Source organism: Eutrigla gurnardus (genome assembly GCF_963514095.1).
Source record: "Eutrigla gurnardus genome assembly, chromosome: 2".
In the NCBI taxonomy this organism is placed as follows: Eukaryota; Metazoa; Chordata; class Actinopteri; order Perciformes; family Triglidae; genus Eutrigla; species Eutrigla gurnardus.
The window spans coordinates 23,158,351-23,174,708 of record NC_139916.1 but is presented as its reverse complement, the minus strand read 5'-3'; the positions used below and the strand labels follow the sequence as shown (position 1 = coordinate 23,174,708).

Here is a 16,358-nt window from a genome sequence, read left to right as displayed (position 1 = left end):
AAACATTCTGATTTGATATAAAGAAAATGGCAAAAAAAAAGTCAACCACATACAACTAGCAACATACAGGAATTGCCAGTTATTTATTAACCTACACAAAAGCTTACATTTCCTACCTGTTCTAAATATTGCTGTCATCACGTCAACACCTCCAACTTTTTTTTCAACAAAGGTTCCTTGGAAGCCATAGTGACCTGAGGTCATAGCAGAGCACATGGCTGTCAAGCAAGATGACAAGAAACGTACGGAAATCTACTATTTATCCTTTGTGTTGGCGTGTACACTTATAACGTTATCATATGAGTTGTAATTTTGTGTGTTTATATAATTATAATTAATTTGTATGAGTTATATGTAATGTGGTGTGTATTGTAGCTAGCTAACTATAGTTTGAGAACAGACATGTTGTACATACCAATTACTCATATTTGAAATCTTATTATAATTTATTATTTACAAAATTCCAAAAGATCTGGAGAGAGTGAGAGAACAACTTTTCCATCCTGTCACAGAGATTATACTTCATTGGACTGGGCTACAACGGGAAACATGGTAAGATAAGCTTTAATTCATTCATTTCAATTTATCTGTGGATGATGGGGGTTAAAAAATAGAAAAGTGGCATGCCATCCTTAAGGCAACTTTTGATTGAAGTGGGAAATATATTGTATGGTAGAAAAAATGTATTCTAGCTTGTTTGAGTAACCTAACAGTATAACTGTTTATTTTCAGGATGAGGTACCTCTCACAGCTCCTTGTGCTTCACCTTAACCAATCAATCTCAACAAGTGCATCCTATGCCAGAAGAATCCTATTGACTAATAACTGAAGCCAGCCTGCTGTCTCACTTCGTGGCAAACAAAAACATCTGAATAATCAACTACAAAGCAGAATGTATTGACATTAATAGTGTACATGACCATTACTTTCAAACAAATGTAGGATTACACTACTTAAACAGGTACATACCAGGAGCTAATGATAGCCAGGCTGGAGAAAATGTTTTAAAAACAACTCTCAGTGTAATACAATATAATTTACGACTGCAGCTAACCATTATTTTTCAAGTTGCCCATTATTTTCTCAATTATGTGATCCATAGTTTGGTCAATGAAATGTGAGGAAAATCTATACCACAATCAGTAAGGCCAAAAATATTAAATGTATCACAATACGAAGCAAAGCAGCAATATTTTCATCAGTTGACTAATAATATAGTCACGTAATTGTTTCAGCTTAACAACACAACAAACCTCAAACCACAAACTCACTTAGAAATATAATGGCATTATGATTGGCTATGATGCCTCCCAAAAAGGTGATTCGCTGCAATCAGTTTCCCTCCAAGACCCATATACTACTACCCCGAGGCAGCCAGGAAGGATCGAGGCCGATACCTCATCCTCGACACAAACTGTGAGTCACTGCCCTTGGGCAGGAGGCTGAGCTCTGTCAAGACCAAACTGTTCACAGAACAGACCCAGGACCTCCACTACCTCAACTGTACACTTTAAATGCACACTTTAATAACATACACATTTTAAAGTATTAGTCTTGCCATCAGTGTATGTTGTATAATCTGTCCACCAGAGAGCACTGACCAGTTGAAAATTTTAACTCTGAAATGTTCAACTCAACACAAATCTTGGTCCTAATTCTTAACTGAATGTTTTTAAACCATCCTCATCAGGAAATTTCGGATTTCCGTAAAAAAAAAAAAAAAAATGAAATTCTCAAATAACCTTAAACGTTAAATCCTGTGATACAGAAGCATAATTGTGTTTTACTTCACAGATACTACAACACAATACAACTCCAAATCCATGCTTGAGCTTAATACTGAAGTCAGCAAACATGCTCATGATGGCAATCAGTTTAGAGGGTTAGCATTTGCAGAGTCATGGTTTTGCAGGCTTTTGGACATAAACCAAATAATTTGACATGATTGACTATGAGGTGATCACCAATGTATTACAATTCATTCTGAGGGGCACATGAATGTCACCAAATTTCCTGGCAATCCATCCACTTCTTGAACAGGCAATTCACGAAAAGCCAAGGATGTCAACCACATTGTGCCACCAGAGAAAAAAGGGGAGGATTTCCAATATCTTTAGAAAATCCATCCAGTAATATAAGTAATAATTTTTCAGTCTGGACCAAAGTAGAGGACTGACCAACTAACAGACAGACCGATATTGGCATCCATCCATAAAGCCATTGTGCTCCTGTGGCTGAAAACATCACCAGTTAACATTCAAATTAAAAATGTCAGGCTGCTACTTGAGGCCAGAACATGATAACATAGAAAATACCATAGGTGATAAACAAAGACACATACTCACACACTCAGGTCAGGTCAAGCACATACACTAAGGAATACCTTTGCAATAATACAGCCGTGCTGTTTTCAGTTTTTTATTTTGTTCAATGTCAACTGCAAATTTATTTCCACTTTACTTGCATATACACTTGATCGGCACAGGAGACTATTAATTATTCAGACAACATCACATGGTGTGTAAACAAGTCTTTGTGGTTTCAGATCGATTTAGTAGAAGGCCACTTCCACACACAGCACGCAGGGCTGAGCTCCATCAGAGATGATAAAAGTCAATGGCTGGATTTCTCCTCAGGGACACACAAGGAGTAAGCAAAGCATGTAAACAATAGTGGAGGCTACTCGCTGAACATGAATCTCATTCAATATTTACAGGGCTTCCTCTCATAATGCCGAGGGGTGGAGGGCACGCCAAAACGGTGAAAATTAAGAAATCTGCCGAGTGCAGTAATGCAGTCGCAAACTTGCAGTGTAGGCATATGGAACTGTATGAACACAATGCTGGCAGTGGGGAAAAATGAATAGCTGTGAATACAGAGCTTAAAGTACTGTGCAAGTCAAGGAGGATCAATTGTATTGTATAGCTTATGGTGTATAGTTTTGTATGGGTCAAATTCTATGATAAAACAAAGACTTCTGCAGGGCTCCACAGTAAGGGATGCCAGGTTGCCAAAGGCAACCATTTTGAGAAATTGGTTTGCCAGCAATACCAACTACTTTTTAAGATTTCAAAATAGGGACTGTACACAACAAAATGTGCACGCCAGAATACATATATATACATATATACATTTAAGTATTTGTTTCATTCACAGACTTACTGTGTGAAACAGGGACAACATAATTATTCCCTGTACAGGACCACAATCATATGCTGCAACCTGAAGATTACTTTGTAACACCTGTAAGAACTCTCATGGAAGTGTTCTTATTGAATGTACCTAGTGTTTGTAAATTGTTTACAAAATTAAAAATTAAGTAAATGATCACTGTTACATTCAGAACCAGGACCAACGCTGACAAAGCTGTGTGTGACAAGGATGCGTACAGCATGCGCACACCCTTCAACATTCCAAATGAATGTGCAAATTAATTCAACTGAAGAACCAGATTTTTTTTTTGTGTCGGCTGGACGGAAAAGCTTTTATTTTTTCATCATTTTCATTATCTTGGGGCGCCACGGTGGTGTTATCTTTGACTCAAGCCCACCCACAACCCTTAACAGGATAAGAAGAGGTAATGGATGAATTTTCATTATTAAGTTGATGCGTAATTTCATTGTATCTTAAAGGAATACTTCCCCAATTTGCATTAAGCTTTGTATCATTAGAAACCTGGTAGTATTTTTGAATGGTCGTGCATCATTTCCTCATTTTCCAGAGAGACGAGAGAGATGCGTATTTCTATTCTGAAAAAGAGTCTCCGATGATGCAAATATCATCATTTTGCATCATCAGAGACTGCTTTGGTTAGAGGGGGTAAAACTATAACACTAGTTCCTCATATTTTCAACCAGCTTATAGGGGCGGGACCCCCTAAGGTTACAGACCTATTACAGATCAGTGGTGGGACCTCACTTCAGACTCAGGGTGTGAGGGGAACTGGACCGGTCCTTTTATAATAAAAATGCCGCTCTACGCACTGTCCAAAATCTGCTCGCCGCCAGACCGCCGGCCTGGTAAACTCGCCGCCGCCAACAAAAAGTCACTGTCTGCCTTTTCTCGGTCAAGAAGGCACCAAATTCAAAATGTATTTTACATTTCAACTATATGACCCACTTTCAATACAGATTCATGTTTCCACCGGTGAAGTATTCCTTTAATTCAAAATAGAAGTGATGAAAAATGGAAACCATATTTTTTGTTTCAGGTTTGGGCAACCAAAAGCTAATGCCATTTTGCCAGCATGGCAACAGGTGCCCCCTGTTCTGTACTACAAAGACTGCAACTATTGGACAATTATTGATTAACTCAGACTGCGTGAGCTTTTTGTTGAAATCAGCTCAACTGTTATGTATTTTTACACATATTTTTGAACTGTAATGATTTTTTCCCCACCAGAACTAGATCTGATGGGATCTCTTCTGGGCCTTTATAGAAGCAACCGCTAGTGCTTTAAGTGCATAGGCATGTGAGCTTTGTATTAACATAGACTGGGGGATATTTAAGTGCTGTGCAGTCACAAGGGACATGAAGGAAATTGCGTAAACATGCTCTCCATCAGCAATATAACAGCTTAAACTTGCAGTTATGGAGTGTCTATTTGTGGGACAATTTACTCTAAAGCACTTTACAATTGATTGCAAACCTCAACAGCCAAGTAGTCAAAACGACCAAGTAGTCACATTCTCTTTCTGAGAGAGACTGTTTGGATTAGCCACAAAGTAACTGAATCAGGGGGCAGTTATTGATAGCCTGACATAATGTCCAGAGTTGACCAAAAACAATCATTAATGATCCAACGTTTAGTCCGGAAAGGAAGACCACATGAGCATAACATTTAAAGATTGGGAACATGTGAAAAGGGTGCAACCTTGGGTTGACACGCACATAATGAAAGTTTTTGTTCGAGATAGTTCTGCCTGCTAACAAGACATTCCTTACTATCATCATGTTGTGGTCAAGTTATTCCTGTCGTTCTCCAGTTTCTCGAATATAGGCAATAGCCCTAAAAAAACAAAAACTTTGAAATCTGTATTCACTGACTTTTGGCTGCAACATCACATTGTGATCCATGTTGCTTTACTGTCTGTGATGTCAGATTAATAGTGCATGTTGGTACAAGCTGTCGTGGGAGTAAAGGTGAGCCTTAGATAATGGTGGCACACAACTCCAGACATCGATAATCCAAAATAAACACAACTAAATATACTGCAGTGTTTGTATCTACAGGTCATCATACTAGAATTACATAATGCTTGAATCACCTCCAGACCAAGTTATATAATAAAATATAAATGTGGCCGCACAAACAATCTGAAGTGTTTCTTTGCTGTTATTGTCTTTTTCTCTTGATGAACTGACGCTGTTTTTAAATGCTCCCTGCCAACCGTTCTTCCTCTGTTTAGGAACCCATACGTTCTATGTGATCATTTCAGACCAAATGCAAATCCAGTTTGTTTCTCAAAGCAGATATTTCAGACACATTGTCCACATTGTTATTTGTGAGTGATGAGGACATTTGTGTGCTCAGTCATCACCAACCATATGTGCATGGGTTTAAAGCTTGTGGTGGGGCTTTCTAACGCGGAAGCATGAGAAACGGAGGTCCATCATTAGCCCTCCAAACGGTCATACGGTCACGTCACGCTGCAGAACTCCTCTATCACACTACGTTGCGAAGTTGTAGTTTCTGTCCACAGACCGTCGTTCTCCCCTGTTGACCTCCATAGCTCTGCTAGTAGCAGCGTGGATTCTGCCCAGCACTTCCGTCACTCTAGATTCAACGGCGTCTGATTTGAGCAGCGTGAGGGTCCGGAAAGAAACCCACCTGGAAATCCAAATGGAATCTCATTTTTTGGCAAAAATCGCATTTTGTTGTTGTGCCATTCAGACATTCTAAAAATCAATCTGGAGATGCAAAAAAAATGGATTTGGACCAGAAACAAAGGACAAATCATCATCATATACAATTTGTATGAATAAGAAAATGTCAAAGCAGCCAAAATGACATCATCAGTGAAAAGATGTCGTCATGTAAATGTGTGCCTTGATCCAAAGAATGCAGCCCTGTCATGGAAGGCTCAGAGCTGCTCCACAGGCAGTAATGCGTTTTCATGACGTGAAACAGGCATTGCATTGCGACAGCACTGCCAGTTTGAAATCAGAAATATTGCGTTATAAAATCCTGCTGCTGCTGCTCCAATCCAGTACTGTTCCCCTTTAAATCTGCTGAATCATTCATCAGGTACAGTCACAGCCTGTGCGTCCTACGAGCCAATGCGGTGTCACAGTGACAGATAGGGGACTGGAGCAGTGGGGAAGACACTGCCTCGACTGTGTAACGTGTGAGCTGCAAACAAATGAGTCTGTGGGATTCCTCTGGAGGGGATGTTTCAAGGTTGGAAGGAAGCCAGGTTCCTTAGAGGCAGCGCTGCCTCGATATTGCAAGACGAAATATATTCAGTTGAAAATCACACAAAACAGAGAAGAGCAGCCAATCTTTAAAAGGCTTGAACCAGCCGATGTGTCTGATTCGTTGATTATCATAATTATTAGCAATCAGTTTTTCAACAATTCCTACAAAATACACAACAAAATGTGTTGTCTGTGAAGTTTGCCAGTCATCCAGGTCTCCGAAAGCGTTATCGTAGGTTTTTGAAGATGTTTCTCCTCCCATCCAAGAGGCTTCTTCACTTCTAGATGACTGGTGGGGAGTTAATACTGAGAGAGGAATGTGACTCCTGGACCCACCCAGCCCTCAATGAAACTTGAGTCATTGGCACTTTGGTGGGGGCAAGTGGGTCCTTAGCCATCAGGTGAACTATTCACATGGGTATGAATGGATGTTTTGATTTGATTTTTCTTTAAATTTATTTAGAACGAAAAACATGCAAAACAGAAACAGAAGTGACAAAACAATGAAACAATGCAAGGAGAGGCATACAACCCATAGTGGCTTATTATAGCCCCACCTATGAACAAAACAGTAACAAAATAGAGGTGCTGGATGGGTCACCTGAGAGTCACTGACCCATCCTTCCACCATGTGAGTCCGTGTGTAGGTTGTTGTTGATTTGTCTGGGCAGTGATCTTAAGTTTCACTTGTGTGCTGGGTGGGTCCAGGCGTCACATGACTTACAGTATTAACGAGCGGTTAACAAGAGGTTAAATAGCTGAACTCTCCGCCAGAAGTGAAGAAGCCTCTTGGATGAGAGGAGAAACATCTTTGAAAACCTAAAGCAAGTCCAGTTGCCTATGAAGGATCTTTCAAAGAAAAACAAAATCTGTTGTGTCTCACCGCTTCCCGAAACTTTTTTTTCACCAAATTCCCTCCGATTGGGACTTCCAGCTTTGTTCATGGAGTCATAATTCACATGGCAGCTAGAGGTCCTTATCAGGTTATTTAAACATAGATTATATTTGAACAAACAACAAATGCTGACATTTTTGGAAAGGAAAGTGATTTGCTGTCCGGGCTTCAAATCAAGCAACCCGTTTTCAGCAGCCTTTTGCAGCTGCTCCCCTTCACCCCTCCCCCTCTTCTTTCTTTTACACAGCTGAGTGAGAGATTCAAGTCTGTCAGTGATCACACTCTCCATTCCTACTCTAGGCTTAAGCATTTGCTTTAATTACATCTGCCACAGAGAGCAAAATATCCCTGTTTGGGATAAGGCTCTCGCTGGGCTGTAGCTCCGTGGGATGCAGTGGAGATTTTTGTCAAAACAAATGACTAAAAATAACTCAGCTGGGGTGGTCTAGAGCCTTTTATTCTTGCTATTCCAGAGCATCCAAGTGATCATATCACAGCTCTGTTTCCATTTGCCTGCCCCTACCCCCCCCCACTCCCCGGTGTGGGATGAGGATGTCTAAAGGATCAGCCTCATGCTTTGGTGTGTTCTCGTGTGCAGCATATTGCTTTTACTCGGCTCTGAAAGGAATTAGGTCAGCACATGAAACATTCATAAAAGATACATTATGTGTAAATGGCTGACAGCTTAAGTCAAGTAGCTCTCCCCAACATGCCGAGCCCAGTTGCTGGGTAGATCTCTGCCACATGCGTAAACTGTCTTTCTTCCTTAAAATAAAGCATGTCATGGCATCCACCCTCGGGAGATACTACAAACATGTGACATGCAGAGCAACCTCCATTTAAATCCATAAAGGCAGTGTTGCTCAAGTACAAATCGTGGACACAGAGAGCACAATGGAGCGTAACAGCTAAGGTCTGGGAGAGAAAACAGTAAGTTGGCTGTGGATAACATGCAGCACATGAAGCCATTCATCTCTTTGGCCACGGCTTCACCACCACTCGCTTTTTAATTTGGCCTCTATTGTGGAGAACTTGAACACAACAGAGCAGCAATTCTTAATTCCTACTGTATGTGTTACATGCTTGTTGTTCATAGATCCCAGATTGTTTGGTTGTTGGGGGAGGGCAGTCTGTTTGTTTTTGTGCAGCAGAGGAGGGGGTAGTACAGATCACCATTTCTGTTTTTGCTGTTGTTACATCAAATGTCTACATGGAGACAATACTCTATACTGTTCTCTTAACAAAATTAGGCCATTATTAATATTATTTTTATGCTAATTAGGTCTCATGCAGCTCATTTTGAGGACGCTTTGGTATCAGCCAATGTGATCTCATAGGAAGGCTATAAATAGCACACCATTTTTAAAGGCATAACATGCAGAAATGTCCTTCAAAAACAATGTATAGACTGATACTAAACAAATCCCTCTCAATCATCGTTAATGAACCAAAGCGTGAGGCGGTGGCCTGCATTTTCTTGTTTCTGCCTATTTGCTGTGTTTCTGGGCAAAGAGCCTTTGGGTCTCACGTGTAACGTCCAGCCAATAGCCTCACACAGGGTCTCCATTAGGACGGGTCGTCAAATTCTGCTACTTTTTCACGCTCCTCAATGTCGGATATCGATGCACAACCCCCCCTTTAGCTCTGTCAGGTACAAAGCAGCCGGATTGACATCTCTGTGAGGGTTTCAGTTTTCCCTCTTTCACACAATGAGCAGAGCCAACAGGATTCAAAACAATATAAGTTCCGCTGTGAGACAATCAGAAAATGTTTTATTTCCCTCTATAGCTTGCTCGACCATCGCTTCTCCGTCTCTCACTCGTTGAGCCGAAGAGGAGTGGCCAACTTTGAATGTGTTTACAAACGCCTAGCAACAAACCTAACATATTTAAAGATATTTAAATGTATACTTTAAGGACATTCTGCGTACCCTGATATTTCTTTTAGCTTTCCACATGTATTTTCATGCCACGTCCTTAACATGAAATGGTTGTGGCAACAAAATTACGGTAACAGTCAAGGTTAGTTTAAGCAACAAAGCTACGTAGTTAACAATGTAGCGTCAATACGGGAAAAGCATCACTGTTACTTCAATATAACTTCAAATAAGTCAAAAAACGGACAAGAAAGGACATGAACACCGGTCTCTTTGGTGAAGGTCCTGTAATTGTTTGAACGTCTGCAATATTTTGTCTTAGATTTTATTCATTGTACACATTTTTTAAACGTAGCATAGTTTTCTTTTTAATACATTTAATGAGCATTGTTGGAAGGAGGCTGAGCCCTGAGATTTAATGACTAGCGTAGTGTAGCTTTTAGCAGCTAAAGTCACATAGAACCAAAGCTCACTCTCACACACGTCATGTCTCACACACACTTTATGTGTGCTCTGTTGATAGTAATTGTAATGCGTCCTTTCAGGTTTTAATGCATCAAAGAAGCAGGAGTCGTACTTAGCAACACCCCTGCTCAGTGCCCTCAGAATTTCTAAAACTCTTGCTATGACCCTATCTACAGTATGAGAGTCCATTACGTAGTGGTATTTATGTCCTTTCATCAGATTGGTGGAGGGTGACGTCATGCTTTGTCCTGCCTCTGTGCTGCTCCTCAGGGCCTGTAGTCAGTGGGACCCGGGGACATCTCAGCATAGTGCTCAATGGCATGAGAGATGAGTTGGCACAAAAAAATTAGGTGCTGTTGAATTAGTCACTGACTCTAGGCCAGCTAATAAAAAAGAATCAATGCAGCGCCAACGACTCAAGGGTAAAACTAACTGATGGAACACTGTTATGGTCTCAATCTCAAGTCACATTTTCATCTGTGCTCCTAGCTTAGTCACTTCACTTCTGCAATGAACATTAATCATTACCAAGCTGTCTTTGCTAAACCCTTTATCACTGCTTTCAGTTGCTCCACTTTTGAAATGAGAAGATATGAGATTTAAAAACACCCGAAAGAATACCCACCGCGTGAAGTTGAGCAAAGCTTGGTTTTCTATTTTAACCACCTTTCATTCAGTTTTAAAGCTTATTCTAATGCTGACTGCGCAGCGCCCATCCCTGTCTTGCAGCATGAGGGTTGACGTAAAGTGACTATTCATTTAAAACACATCTCACTTAATTCCAACTCATCTTAAACCTTGTGCTGAGTAATCCTGTGTCCGTCCATTCCCGCTCTATATTCAGCACAACCTTGGACAGACCATTTGTCCCCATTTGAGAGGTCAGGTGACTGCAGTGCTGGACTCATTGTGACAGTGATGGCTTACCTCATTTATGCAGCATCTATCTATCTGCCAAGTAGAGCCCTCTTGTGGAAGTTTTACCTACCGATTCAATTTTAACTGCTCTTGATCCCAATTAGCAGCATTTTAAACATCGCCTAGGCTGACATTTGAGATGCCTTTCAACAATTTATCCAGTCTCATCTCTGCTTGCTATTTCCAAAATGGTCCAGCTGAAGACGTCACATACGCAGTCACTTAATTACCTGTTATTTGCTCTTCATGGTTTCTTCATTCAGGAATTAAAGCAGTTTTTACATGCTGCTGTTTTTCAGGTTAAAAAAAGCTAAATATACTTTACTTTTAGTGTGCAAAATAAATACTTTTGATATTAGGTAGGTCGGTTGGTTCACTGCTTAGATTAATTGAATTTTGTGCAGACATTAATTTTACCCCAAAATGAATACTGGTCTCGACTTTGCCCTAGCACCGCCAGAGGGTGGATTGCCATGAAATTTGGTACAGACATTCATGTCAGCCTTAGGATGACTTGTAATCACTTTGGTTTAACCATCAGATCAACTAATGGCAGCCCATCAGCCTCACATACACTTTTTAGTGCTATTTAGCAAATGTTAGCATCAGCATGTTAGCATTGTCATTGCTAAATTTAAGTATTTAAGGATACTCAATTTAGCATTTTTAACAAAGCATCACTATACCTGAGAACAGCCTTAATTAAAAGCCTTGGGCATGGCTGTAGACTCGTTGGCCTTTGTGTACAGAGGTTACTGTTACCCTCTAACTAGAGAGAGTTAAAATTCACCATAAAGGTTTGCCTGTTTTGCATGTAACGACTTCATACATGTGGACCCTACTCTGTTCCTACTGACAGACATGGGGTCCATAGACATTCGGGTATGATAGATAGTTTGTGCGATGTGCACATGGCAGGATATGGCCAGACCTGGCCACTTCCAGTGCCATGGTCTTAGTGTTTGCTGTTTGCCTTATCTCCCCACGGGAAGGGATGGGGCTCCCTGCTCCTAGCAGGACAATCAACCAGGGCAGACTGCCCTCAGTGCGTCAATGCCTGTGACGATGTCGGCAACCCACCCAACCCGTCTTGAAACATGGACTTGTTTACCATGCTTGTGTGTGTGACAGTTTTGCTGTGTAATCACCATTCATATCTTTACAACCAGTACAACTAGTTTTGTCCCAATGAAGCTGCAGCATCCATCGGAGGACACGGCCTTCACGGTCCATGTCGGCCGCTTCCTTTGAAGATCATGAAGGCCGAACCGAGCGGTCTCCGAAATAAGACCATCTGCTCTACAGAGGATTTCCTGTTTGCGTCACCAGCTGCTGCCACCTTTTGCCGTTCCTGTCGCCTAGCAACCAGATGCGGTTGACAAGAAAGAGCATAGAAGAGATAACTAATGTTATATGATTTAAATGATGCCAGAGATCATATTTTATTCTTTTTATTTCATATTATGATGGATGCTCCATGAGTTGAGGCTTATGTTGTATTCTGCAGTATCTCCCGCTGCTGATCCGCTCATTGACGCCATGTTGATTAAAATCTGATCGTCACCAGCGCACTAAATCTTGGGTTAAGTTGGGCCTTGAAGGATCCATCAGTTTGTTCCTACAAAGCCAGGAAAAGAAGGCCGCACCACTCGGCTGCATTTGGAATGGAACAGCTTTATTGGAGCCACTGTGACGCATTCGTTCTTCAAATGCAGCTCCGAAGGATGCGGCTGCTAAATTGGGACACGGCTATTGTGTTTATCATTAAATTGTTTACAAGAACACAACGTTCAAAGTGCATATATTTAACCTTAAAATAAAACATGTTCTTCTAATCACAATATACTATATATATGGCAGGAAAAAAAAGAATCAGATCAGATCTTTCCACTATCGTGTAGCCCCAACAATGGAATCTGCTGTCAGAGTCATCTCATATCAACCTTCTCAAGGTTAAAATCTCGAGATCCTCAGCCTCGTACTTATGCTGTCACGGTGCTTTCACAGACACTACTTTGTGACATGGCAGATAGCCAAATGCAACTTTGTACAATGGAAGTGTCATTGCTTTATTATTATTTTTTATCACCAGCTATGCACACATTTCATCCCATCACAACTTTAACTGCAGTCGCAGTGAAATGGCTGTGAAGCACTTTTGCACATCTTCCATGCTGAGCTGAACATGCATGTAGGAGTGGGCCGCCAGGTGCTGTTCATGAGACGAACTAGCTTGAGTACAGGCTTCCTGCTTAATAAAACATGAGGCACCCTAATTCAAATGAAAGGAATCCTAATCTCCTCATCAGGCCTCCTCTGCCTCCTCTCTGGGCAGGTTGGAGGACAGCGGAGGAGTCCAGGGAGAAAGCCTTTGATGTTGGTGCAGCATGTCAGATTCGTGCCACAGCACCAGCTCAAATAGTGAGATGAGGGGAGCAAGGAGGAGACTCCTGCAAGTGATGTGCATCATGAAAGACCGCTAAATTGATGGCATTTTCAAGCCATTTTTATTATATATAACTTTACTGTAATATTACTATAATAAAGTTTGACAGGGTAAAATAACATGAGCAGTCAAGACCATTATACAGGTTGTAAAGCCAAACCTGTTAATTGGGTATCCTGTATAGTTATTTTGTCGTATTGCTTAGTTGCCTAGTGTCCGTGCCATCTCACTCCTGATGAAAGTATTGAATCTCCGGTTCGCCAACTGCTGCATACGCCAACATTTGAATGCAGCATGAGTTCCACCTTTGGGCTAAAATGTGTTGGCTGCGCTCGCTGTTCTGCATCATCTCTTGCAGAGCTTGTGATGTAACCTGTACATGCTGAACAAGGTGGCTGCTTATCACATGCTCCAAATGAAAATACAGAAGTTCATATGAAGAGATTGTAATCCATAGAGCAATGCTTTCTTCTCAGTCGGCTGTCTGGTACGCCAAAGCATTGTCAACCGGGTTATACGTTCTGTGAAACAGTGCTTGGTGTGCTTTTTATGGCATCGAAATGAGCAGCACTAGAATCCGATGTGAAAGCCTTCAGTGAGTACCTGCGTCTCAGTGCAAAGGGATTTTTCTGTTTTGGTTGTAGCCAGGTGTCGTAGGCAAAATGCAGCGTTTTCTTGCTCTATCCTTATCAAAGCATCATGATGGAAGGAGGGAGTCATTTGTATCTTAAGACCAGTCTCTTGTGCAGCTTATTGACTGTGACATTGCCCAGCTGGGTGCCATTATAACACCACCATCACAGACCTGTCACTCCCCCATTTCTCCCCCTTTGCTGGAGATGGTTCTTCAAGTGCCAGGATCAAAGCTGCAGTAGGGGTGCCAGGGCTACGAAAGGGTTAGCACTAAGCAGAGGGGATGGTGGGGAAGGGGGAGGGCAGGCGGTTTTTCACTGCTGCATTGCCCGAGCCCTGTCTGCCTGACGCAGGAGGCATCAGCTTTGAATGAAATCTGCTACACCGCTTTAAGGGGGGGGTCTATATTTTGGGGAGTTTAAAAACAGTAATGAACGGTACATCACAGGGCAATCCTGCGAGGGTTGTCTCAGAGCTGCACATACGCCAACGCTGTTACGTAACCATAACAACCACGACAACGTAATGAGTGTTGGATTCCGAGGGCATGGACACAACAAGCGAGAGAACTTGAAGATCGTTCCCGCAGTATCGCTGCTGTGGCCCTCGGATCTAAAGATAGCTGGCCCCCGTCAAATGCTCTGACGTTCAAACGGACTGTAACATCACACACAAGTGAAAATGAAAGTGTGTGTGCTCTAACATAAAGCCAAGACTCCTTTGCGCGCACACACACACACAATGATTTTGCCCCTTATTTGTACGGCTACAACAGCTGCAGTATTAACTTCTCCGTTCAACTCGTCACTTCTGCTGACACACTCGAACCAGTACTGTACATGGGTGATGGTGGCTGCTGCTAAACAGCAGTGTCAAGGGCCTGCAAGTTAAACATGAGTGATTTATCACGCTTTCATATCGATCCGCTGCTCAATATCTTTCAAAACAACTACTGCTTGGCAGCTGTTGAGCAACAGCAAATGCCTGCCCAACGGTTCCCAGTGGAAACGTGAATCCCATCGCAAAAGCAGACACGATTCACAGTCTAAGTGGCATTTCACTTTGAATGGCTGGATGCTGTACATCACAGAGTGTTTTGGGGAAAAAAAAGAAAAGAAAAAAGATCAGCGAGTGGAGCAGACAAACACCATGTTGGCTCACAGTTGGCGAGCCAAGTGCTGCCTTCTGCCATTTGGATCGCCATGGAAACAACCAAATACACAACCAGCACTCTCATCAGCTTCAACTCAACATACTGTGGTCTATGTTTGATGCGAACTGTACATGTTATGTTTCTATGCTGCAAAAAAAAAAGGTATTTCACAAATACCCCCCCCCAAAAAAAGATGTAGAGGACATTCAGTTTTGAGGTGCTGATTTTCATCGCACTAATGGCATCAACTGCAGGTCAACGACAGCGGCTTGATGATGTATGGAGAGGAATAAACTTGGCAGTGGGTGACATGAGGTAATATAGATTCCACTGCCAGGAGGGTCTGCAAAAGACCAAAATGAGACAATCAACGCTATTATTGACATAAAATGAACAACGCTTAACTGGTTTGACACCAGTTGGACAACATCTCATTATGTTGCATGACACTAAATGTCCTTGGTTCATTGGCATTATTATCACAGCGATTTCACATATAAGGCCTAGAGGACAGCGCAGCAGTGAGTCGCCAATGTGCAACGTTGGAGGATAGTAAATGACGCACGCTTACAACACATCCTACGTTTGTTGCATACAAATGCAATGGGGATCACCGCAGATGTCATCGGCTGCAGGCGAGCCCCGACATCGCGATGTGTTCTCCTGTATCCAACCAGCTGCCAAAAGCACAAACTACTGAGCAGGTGACAGATGTTCAACATACGTCCAGGGCCCCCCGCCCCCCTCTCCTCTTACCTGCTCTGTGCGCTTCCCCCAAGCGGACCTCGGTGATGCTGCTCGGGTCACTCTGAGATCTTCCCCGCTGCAGCACGCAGTCCTCATCCGGCCCGTCCGACGATGCCATCGTGAATAGAAAAGCAAAATGTGACACCGAAAGGCGTGATCGCCGTTAGCCAAGGTCACCAGCATCAAGTGGTGGAGCAGATTTAATGTGGTTGGACTGCTGCAGCTGCAGCTCCTGGTCCCCGATAAGCAGCAGCAGTGCTGGGGAAATCCATTACGCGCGCAGCATCATGCCTCCTTCAAGTGCTGCTCGTAAACCCCTAATAACGTGCAGTAACTTGCAGTATCTTTTGGTTTAAAAAAATGTGTCCCTGTTTTTTTTTTTTTTGTTTTTTCATAACGTCGGTGCAACACAAACCCTCGTTCCAAAAGTTGTCATTGACACAGCCCTGACATATTAGACCAATTGCATGTGAGTGATGCTGTCATGGTGACAAATATAAGCTAATACAGCTACAATCCCAGTCACTGCACTATGTCATTGCCAGGAGAAAAAGCTTAAAACAAAACCTGAAATCAAAAATGTTCTGTGCACAGAAAGCTCGACCCAACAATGGCTACAGCTACATCGTCAATATCTAGCCTACACATTTTTTTAAAAACATGTTTCAGGACTAATCCGTTGTTCACTGAGCTGTACAGCTCATGTTTGTGGATGTAAGCAAGGCTCGCCCGCTCTTTAGGGGCAATTTCACGCTTTGATGGCCCAAATCCTAGGCCAACTTTTAAATCAGATACGTCCTACAGTCCT

The 16,358-nt window shown here is 42.1% G+C and overlaps 1 protein-coding gene across 1 annotated transcript in view; it reads right to left on the bottom strand.

The window, feature by feature from the left end:
• The window catches only part of phactr3b (phosphatase and actin regulator 3b), a 48,199-nt gene extending 32,143 nt beyond the window's left edge, over window positions 1-16,056 (bottom strand). Inside the window, exon 1 of the mRNA XM_084030880.1 lies at window positions 15,560-16,056. Coding sequence (XP_083887006.1) covers window positions 15,560-15,668 — 109 coding nt within the window. The 5' untranslated portion in view covers window positions 15,669-16,056. The remainder of the gene's footprint in view (window positions 1-15,559) is intronic.
• Window positions 16,057-16,358: the final 302 nt, after the last annotated feature.